Genomic DNA, 9686 nt, shown 5'->3' on the forward strand with positions numbered 1-9686 from the left:
ATGAATGCTATGCTTGCAACCTCCTCTTCAACTGTCAATCAGTCTGGTTTCCAGACAACCAGTGCTGTCCCTGATGAAAAGCTCTTCTCCTGTGGAGGGTATATCTTCCTGTATTCCATTGAAGTTCTTTCAACTGTTATTGGTTTCCCTAGCAATGTACATGTGTCATACCTCCTGTTGTGTGGGCTGGAACATTCCACTTCCAACATCTTCAAACTCAACCTGGCTTTATTCGACACAGTCTACTGCCTGTCCCTTCCACTACACTTGCTAAGCACTTATCTGATAAACAACTATTACATCATTCAATGCGTCAACATCCTTTTCAATCTGAATGAGATTGGTGCACCTCTCTTACTGACCTGCATATGCCTTGACCAGTATGTTGCCGTGGTGCATCCAATCGTGTTCATGAAGCTTCACAATGGGAGTCACCGATTGGTGGCTGTCACTCTCGTGTGGGCTGTGACCATAACTTACACTGTTTTAATGGTCATGTCTACCATACAGCGTAAGGAATTCATCTTCCTCGTCCCGTTTGTGGCTGCCTTCCTCATCATCCTCTTCTGTAATGTGTCGGTGCTGCGGGCACTCAGACAGAGTGGACCAGCCAGCAATGAGCTGCACCCCGGTAAGAAACAGGCCTTCCGCACCGTCCTCGCCATCTTCATCATCATCACCATCAGCTTCTTCCCGTTGGCCGTCACCTTCCCATTCTACCTCATTTTTCAGAGTATATCTTTTGACTGCATCTTGCCCTTCGGCTATGCTTTCATCGTTTTACGAGCACCTCTGCACGGCCTCTTCATCCTTGGCCAGGCTCGGAAGCTGCCCTGCATGACCCCTGATGACCGCAACAACCCCAGCGACCTCTGTCCTTGCTGCTGACAGGAGGGATCATGATATATGCAGCTTGGCGTTGTTATCTGAGGCAGATCAGCTGTATGAAACCCAGAGAAAACCAGCAAGCAAATGTGGAGTGCGGCAGCTTCCCAGGACTGGAAAACCAATTTGTAGTTCACAAAGCTGTAGGTACGTACAATTAAGAGCCTTACATTTAACCAGCATAGATCTACTGCAGTTGTTACATGAGAATGACTGACAGAAATTTGTCAGTGGAGATGCTTCATCTTATACACTCTTCTGCTTTGATATAGAATTGAACGTGTGTCTCTGTCCCATTTTAGAACTTCTGTTGCTTTGTATAATATACATTTATTCAATGTGTGTTGAATAACAGATAGACTTGATGTGTAAAAAAGATTGTACAAACAAAACAAATTAAAAACTTAGGACCCAGAAATGAAATGTTTCTTTTTTCATTTATTGAACTCACAGATGGTAAGTTTGGGTTGTCCTTGTGTCATACACATTTTTCAAACTTGGAAATATTGCTTTTAGTTATTCACAAACTGTAAAACAGTGGTTGCTACTATCCTGCTATAGGATAAAAGGTTGAGGTCTTTTTAACATGTATTTTCTGTGTATAGTTTCGCTAGTCAGTCAGGTACAGTGTTAAGTAGGTCTTGGTATGTGTATCCAGTTATCTGCCCAGAGTCCAGAGCAGTGTCAGAGACAGCACAAACACAGCCAGACAGAAGGTGTAGACTCTGAAGCAGAATTGGTCTACTGCCTCCATTAGGCGAAGTCTGGAACTGCGCTGAGCGTAACTCCAGTTCAGCATCCTCAGCTCCTCGCTCACATCGTCTAACTCATCCCTCAACCTGTCAGTCAAACACTCCTGCCCGCACGCACCTGGTCCCGCCCTGCCACACCCCAGAGCGAAGGATCTTTTCAGACCTGGACAAAACAGGAAACAGACTGAATTAGTATGAAATATTTACTGGACCTGTTTGGATATATATTGTAAGTGTCATTTTGTTTTTCAGCAAAACTCTCAATCCCTGTCTGCTTTTCTGGGGCTTATAGTTTAATGGCATTAGCACTAATGTTCTAATGATGACACTGCTGGACTAACAAGATTATTTATGTATGAGATTAATGAGACTCACAGTGGGTAATATTAACATAGTTTGAACACACAGTAGCAAAACAAATTGATATGTGGGTAATATAAACTGTACCAAGTTAACTTTTCATACCTCTACTAATGCTCTGCCGGCAGGCATGAAGATGCTCAGTAGCGTCATCTGTCTCCAGGAGGTGAGGATACACCTTCTGTATGATCCTTTCCAGTAGATTGGAGTTTGTGTGTGAGTGTGGCTGTCCCACTGTCAGCAACAACACACTCTCCCCCATACTTACACACAACAGTACAAGACACACCACCAGATACACACCTGAAAGTGCATGTGCACACACACACACACACACACACACACACACACACACACACACACACACACACACACACACACACAGTGTAGTGTTGGACATGTAGAGGTAAAATATGTCATTGGACAACCCAACTCATATAAATAGGTCTGTGGTCTGTAAAAACCCTTATTAGAATCACATATGGCATATATAATACAAAAATATATATGGAATATAAAAACGGTATGTATATGTCATTCAGAAATTATAATAGCTTCTTAACCTTTATTGTAGCTAATGTTTAAAAACAACAATTATATAGTATACAATATGTATATATCATATAAACAAAGTGGCATATATGAGAAAGGTTATTGTACATGAAAGGGTCCATAATCATGTAAAATAATACTAAAGTTTCTATTCCTAAAAATTCTAAAGTGATGATCATATATTTGTAGAATAAACCAAGAACAAATTAAAATAATTAACAATTTGACTGATTTAAATTCAGTTCAAATGCAAAAGGGCCAAATGTGTATGTGTGCCTTTAACAGTATTTAAATCCACCCAATCACCCACTGACAATCACTCTCAACCCTACCTAACACGGGGGTAGTGTCTCGGAATGGTGGCAGTATGTCAGTGACTAGGAGGAGGAAGACAGTGTAGCCGAAGTGCAGCGTGACCTTGAAGGCGATGCGCTCGGCGCAGTCAGCAGGCAGGGCGAAAGCTGCCACATCAACCAACATGACCAGAGCACTGGGGACCATCAAGTTCAGCACGTAGAAGAGACTGTACCGCTCCAACTCCACCTGCAGAGGGAGCCAGACAGTGAGAAAGATGATGGAAGAAATGAAGAGAGGAGAGTGAAGGTGGGTAGAAAGAGAGTGATTTTATATATATATATATATATATATATATATATATATATATATATATATATATATATATATATATATATATGCAGTATTATGTGTGTATTTCTGTTTATACCTGAAAGCAGAGATGTGAGTATTGTTGCTCACTGTAACTGAACAATTTAATTTCCTTTAAGTCCCATTCACCATGAGTTCTGTTGTAGAATGCATGTCTAGTGTCGATGTTTAAAACCACATTATGCTCTGGAATGCATTTCAACAGAAAAATATCAACAGAATTGGCTGTAATTCATGTAAAATTTATAATGGAATCTGATCATGCAATGGTGTGGGTATAACTGAGGGTTGGTGTTGTAAAAATATTATAAAACATAAATAGAATGTCTTTTTATGACAGGTTATTCCTTTCTGTTAGCTAGCTACATATAAGCTAAACCAGAATTTCAAGCTCTTGTTCATAAACATTTTTAATATTTTAATGCTCATTTCTCAAGTACCATTGCAGGCCATAATCTTACTCTGAGTCTGAACTTCATCTCTAATGCAATATGTACGTGTGTGTGCGTGTTGGTGTGTAGGTGTGTGAGTTATTACCTGTGTGCAGCTGTGGATAAAAGGTGATGTTGCATTTCTGCTGGTCAAAGGGGAACAGCAGCATGGCCAGATCACAGTGCAGTATGAGAAGCATGTCCTCCACTCTGCTCACCCAGCCACTGGGCTCCACACGCACGTAGACCTCAGAGTGCTGCTGGGAGACGCCAATTCTGGACACACACACACACACACACACACACACACATCCATCCTGTGAGGCAGACTCTGGAGGAGAAATCCCATCGAGTAGTGACCCATCACAGGACCCTTCCACTTACGCCTCCTTAATGCTGATATCAGGGGACCACAGTCTGGAGGACGGCACTGTGAAATATGACAGACCTTCATACAGATTAGGGTCCCATGACACAAACTCATCCCTCCATCTCTACATGCATGCACACACACACACACACACACACACACACACACACACACACACACACACACACACACACACACACACATACACACATACAAACACACAGAAAAAGAGAAAAAGAGATAGAGATAGATGGAGACAGAGAGAGATAAGAATATAAGAAAAAAATCAGTGCAGATATAACATTTGTAAAACAGTGAAAAAAGTGAACTTATAACTTACACACATTGCATTCATTACTGCAAGTGCCTACCTGACTTAAACGGATATGCAGTTTGACTAATTCCTCTTTTTCATTCTGGAGTGAGAAAGAAACTGGCTTGAATGTTTCATAAGCAGATTTAATTCTTGTGTTTGATATGCAGACCTGAATCCCCCAGAATGTTTGCCTTAAATTCAGGAATGAGACTTTTGAGGAATGAATGTTTCCAACCACTTTCTTTGGATAATGTAGTGAATTCAGTGAGTTAGTGTTCAAGCATGTACGTGTTGTGTGTGTGTGAGTGTGTGTGTGTGTGTGTGTGTATGTGTGTGCGTGCGAGCTCATGTGTGTTTGTGTGTGTGGGGGATTGGTGCGTGCAGGCCTGTGTGCATGCTTACTCTGAGGTTGTGGTTGGCCTCAGAGTGGTTGGCCCCTGTGCAAGGCCCTTAACCCCCTATTGCTTGAAGTGTACTGAGTCACCATTGTAAGCTGCTTTGGATAAAAGCATCTGCTAAATGCTGTAAATGTAAATGTAAATGTAAATGTAACGCACCACGTCGATTATTTGGAGGACGTGCAGGTTCAAGTACAGGCTGAGAGGACAAGTCCAGTTTGTAACAGATCCGACCCAGGCTGAGGAGAACTGTGTTATATTGCTGACCACAGAGACCAGGTCCATTTCGACACTATGCACTGTCACACACCCACAAGTCAAGTTATAATAACAATCAGGCTTCTGATGGGTTAAACTCTCAACATGGTTATAGAAGTCAACACATGAAACATTATCTATAAACAGAAGCAAGGTGCACTGCAGTGGGAGTGGAGGTTTTCTTTACCTGTTGTTGACAGATAAACATTTAGCAGAGTGACCCATACAGCCTTAAATCCTTTCAGGATCACATTATTACTTTCTCCTTACCTCTCTCTCTTCATCCCTCTCTCCAAATGATCTCCTCGCTCTTCTCTTCTCAGCTCCTGTGAGGAGTGATGTGTGTGGCCTGATTAGATATTCAAATTGCACTGGGTTATGTGTGTGTGTAAGTGTATGATTTGGATATCAGTGACATTCTGCCATTGTTGTGACCAGAGGATGATGGGCGGGGCTAAGGGTGACTGAAGTATTCTTTCAGACACTGCCGACTAAACAGGCTTTTGCAGGTGTTATTCTGGTGTTAGGGAATCGTGCTCTGAACAAGACAGGAATGGGACATTTTCAAAATGGTGAAGGTGGATTCACTTTGCTGAAGTTAGACTGCCACCATCTGTTACTTATCCTGCACTTATTCCATGGTACTACCTACTTACCTACACATACACATGCACAAACTTGTGCATGCACACACACACACACACACACTTACACAATTATAAAGAGTTACTAGGCATGAGAGAAGATGCCTGTGCACTCTTCTGCACACACAGATATATACAAAATATTTTTTTATTCAATTTGTAACTGCTTTTATTCAATTTTATTGGTTTACAGGGGGCATGTCCAACACTGACAAGCTATTGCCTCCTTCCATTGGCCAATGGCTGGTTGGTCTGCTAGGGGAGGATTCAGCTAAGATGAGACCAGTTGTTGATTGGAGGAACTCTGTGCCTGTCAGAGTGGACCTGAGCATCTTGAGTGTTCTTGGAGTGGTGAGAGAGAAAAAAATGAGTGTGAGAGAATCCTGAAATAATGAAAACGATAAAATCATCAGTCTGAAAATCTGTGAATGTTTCTTGAGTCTGAATGTCAAAGTTTGTCCTTTTTCTTGACAGGATGAGAAGAATGAGCATCTGATTCTCTATGTACTGTACACCCAGGTATGGCATGTCTGATAATGTCTGACTGGAGTGTATGATTGGAGTTTCTACAAACTAAAACTGTTTTACTGTTTTACTGACTCTCTCTCTCTCTCTCTCTCTCTCTCTCTCTCTCTCTCTCTCTCTCTCTCTCTCTCTCTCTCTCTCTCTCTCTCTCTCTCTCTCTCTCTCTCTCTCTCTCTCTCTCTCTCTGTGGAGGGATGGAGGGATAAAACACTGAAGTGGGACCCTTCTAAGTATGGAGGTGTGATGTGGGTGACTCTTCCTGCAGATAGAATCTGGGTTCCTGATATTATATTATATGAGATGTGAGTGCTCTTTCTCCCTCTCATTTCTCACACAGCATAGAGAATTCACATGTATTATTAGGCTGTCACCAGGAGAGGGCAATATTAGACATATTTTGTGGAGAACTCTCACTGTCTGTCTCTCTTGCTCCCTTCATTTGTCTTCTATTTATTTTCCTCTCTCCTTGTCCTGTCTCCACCTCCTTCAGGACAAATACGGAGGAGGCACACCCGTTCAGTCATGTGTCAGTCACTTATGATGGATGGGTGTAGCTACGGAAGCCCCGCCTCTTGGAGTCCAGCTGTCCACTGAACCTGTATCACTTCCCTCTTGACCGGCACACGTGTAACCTCACCTTTCTGTCCCAGTCACACACATGTGTGCAAGCCAACGTATGCTCCCACTCCAATCCAATGTTATATTGGGCACCTGCAGTACCAATTGCATGAATAATATGTTCCCTCTTTCGTTTGGTCTCTTTTTTTCTCTTAGCGAGAGAGGTGGAGTTGCACTGGGGAAACACAGAGAGTGATAGCCTCTTCTCCAGGGGAGGGTGGGAGATTCTGTCTCTCTCTGTGCTTTCTCATCTTCAAACTGCCCAGCACTTCAACACTTCTGCAATCAGAGTGCAGGTCAGTGGGCACACACACATGTGTCTGTGTGTGTGTGTGTGTGTGTGTGTAGTTCAGGTCTAATCTCATCTACATGGTGACTGTGATCTGTGTATCTGTGTGTGTGTGTAGGTTCATGTGTGCAGGTCTCTCCTCTACATGAGATCTTCTCTACACAGATCTGTGTATGTGAGAGTGTGCAGGTTTCTTCTCGTTTCTATGATGACTGTATATTTATGGTGTGTGTCTGTGTGTGTGTGTTTGTGTGTGTGTGTCTGTGTGTGCAGTTCATCCTGTGTTTGTGTGCTTGTGTGTATGTACATCAGCATGCACAAGTGTCCTTTTAGCTACACCAGGTTGTGCAGTGTGTGTGTGTGTGTGTGTGTGTGTGTGTGTGTGTGTGTGTGTGTGTGTGTGTGGTGTGTGTATATGTATATCTGTGAGTGTGTGTGTAGCTCTCCTCTACACTGCTGTAGGGATGTGTGTATGTGTGTGTGTGTGTGTGTGTGTGTGTGTGTGTGTATGTGTATGTGTGTGTGTGTGTGTGTGTGTGTAGGTCAGCGTGCGGAGATCTCCTCTGCTCTTTACCGTGACTCTACTGCTGCCCAGTGCTCTCTTGCTGGTTCTGGACCTGTTGGCCTTCCTCATCCCTGTCTACCTCAACCAGCGCCTCAGTGTCATGGTTACCATCTACACTGGACACTTCATCTTCATCATCCTTATCTTCACCCTCTTCCCTCCTTTCACCCTTCAAATTCCACTAATCGGTGAGAGAAATCAAAAGAGGAAGAAAGAGAGAGAATGAGAGAAAGATGGCAAACTTGGTTTGAGGTTGACATGTAAAAGAGATACTTCTTACAAGCAATACAATATACAATTAGTTAAAATGTATTCAATAAAGAGAACGCAATTAATTTTTGGCCACACAAACCCAACCTATGCGTATGTGCTTACTCTTCGGTAGAGAGTGAGAAATGGTTGTATGGTTTTTGAACAAACAGGGAGATGTTGTTTGGATATTAAACAGTGTTAAATAAAAACACATCTTCACTGAATTTGCTTGAATAATTCTGGAGGCATTATTTACATTTATATCACTGCACAAGTCAATATAGTGCTTCTCAAAACCCAAAGACACTTAAATTGATAATACACATCAAAAGACCACAATCATACAGGGAGGACATGACTACTCCAATTATACAGGGAGGACAACATAGGGGAGGCCTAGAGGAGTCAGAGGTAGATTAGGGTTGAGAAAAATCCTAGGATAGAAAACATGTTTTAAGACTGGATATGTACATAGACACAGAAGGAATTTGTTATAGTATGTCTTCAGTAAAAAAATAATTATTCTGAAAAAAAAGTTTTGTCTGTTTTTTCTGAACAGACTGTTTCTGTTTCAGAAATCTACCTGTTGGGCTCTCTGGCACTTCTGGCATTCAGCTCCATAGAAACGGCTGTGTTGTTCTGGCTGGCCAATGGGAGGCATTCCTGGATAAGCAGCACATTTGTTCCCGAATACGGACGACGATAGGGAGGAGTGAGTGGGAGACACGTGAGACAGAGGGTAAGTTTCGGTATGAGAGTTTAACTAGCCATGCTAAAACAATGTCAAACATTCTTTCTCATTTGCTCTCTCACTTACCCCTTCTTGCTGCTTTTCCCTTTAGGGGGCAGTAGACTGTGTGCCTGTTTCGGGTCTTGTGCCTACACGCTACAGGTGGAGCTGAATCACCTGCGTCAAATCTTGCAAAAGCGCCGGCACGAGAAGAACGCACTGAGCATGTGCAGAGAGCTGGGGGAGACTATAGACCGGGGCTATTTCTGTTTGCACTGCCTGGTACTTGCCACAGGGGCCGCTGTACTGTACGTCGAGTGGAGAACCACACGACATTACTAAATACGTCACAAAATATAGAAACTTTTTAAGTCAAATGAAAACATTTTGAATACATTTTCTCATTAGTATTGTATCTTTAGAGATGGTCCCTAACTGCAGCATCATTTTGGAATAGTTCTTCAATATTATTTCGTATTATTCTATCTGTCAGAGAAGGCTTTGAAGGGATTTAGTGGTGTTCTACTTAGTTACAGAAAACAGAAAACCATGTGCTACTTCTCTTTTGAGTGTTAGTTTACATTTGGCAGACACTCATATCCAGAGCAACATACAATTTCAAGCATGTTACAGAGGTAGGTAAATGTAGTGTTAGGAGTCTTGCCCAGGACTCTTATTGGTATGGCATAGAGCATTTGCTGAGATGGGGTTATTAAACACTGGTTACCCTTGGGAAAGGTAACATTGTTACCCACTACACTATACCAACCACATTCCATGCCAGTCAATGTGGGTGTGTGTCAGCTTGGTTGTAATCGATTAATAATCTCTCACATTTACAGTAGATGTGTTGTTGACTGGTAGTGTTGTGTGTAGCTCCTATGGCACACAGTGTGAACACAAAACCACACTTCACAAGAGCCATTACCATTAGAGAGAAGCAGAGGTGTGGGCAGTATATTTTATTCACCACCAGGGGGCAACAGACACTTGTAGTAGTCCATGCGCTTCAACATGTATGAGTGTGGGTGAGTCAGCCACCATTTGTGTTAGTTAACAAAGGGTGAAGGCAACA

General features: G+C 42.4%; 1 protein-coding gene, 1 long non-coding RNA gene and 1 pseudogene across 2 annotated transcripts; 1 reads left to right on the forward strand and 2 right to left on the reverse strand.

Annotated features, from left to right (window-relative positions):
• On the forward strand, positions 1-888 carry LOC118242655 (P2Y purinoceptor 4-like). The gene has a single exon (XM_035534703.1). It carries the CDS (start codon positions 1-3, stop codon positions 886-888), a length of 888 nt encoding a protein of 295 aa, XP_035390596.1.
• A 486-nt stretch (positions 889-1374) lies between these two features.
• Positions 1375-5015, reverse strand: LOC118240073 (annotated as a pseudogene).
• A 773-nt stretch (positions 5016-5788) lies between these two features.
• LOC118242617 lies at positions 5789-8855 on the reverse strand. Its single transcript, XR_004776937.1, has 4 exons — positions 8699-8855; positions 8465-8544; positions 7639-7810; positions 5789-5974 (listed from the first exon to the last, which is right to left on the reverse strand). It is a non-coding gene; the product is annotated as an uncharacterized LOC118242617 (long non-coding RNA).
• Between the last annotated feature and the right edge of the window lie 831 nt (positions 8856-9686).

Source organism: Electrophorus electricus, chromosome 16 (assembly GCF_013358815.1).
Source record: "Electrophorus electricus isolate fEleEle1 chromosome 16, fEleEle1.pri, whole genome shotgun sequence".
NCBI lineage: Eukaryota > Metazoa > Chordata > Actinopteri > Gymnotiformes > Gymnotidae > Electrophorus > Electrophorus electricus.

What these genes read in the sequence shown, in the direction of transcription:
- LOC118242655 (XM_035534703.1), top strand. Translation starts at nt 1, where the DNA reads ATGAATGCTATGCTTGCAACCTCCTCTTCAACTGTCAATCAGTCTGGT.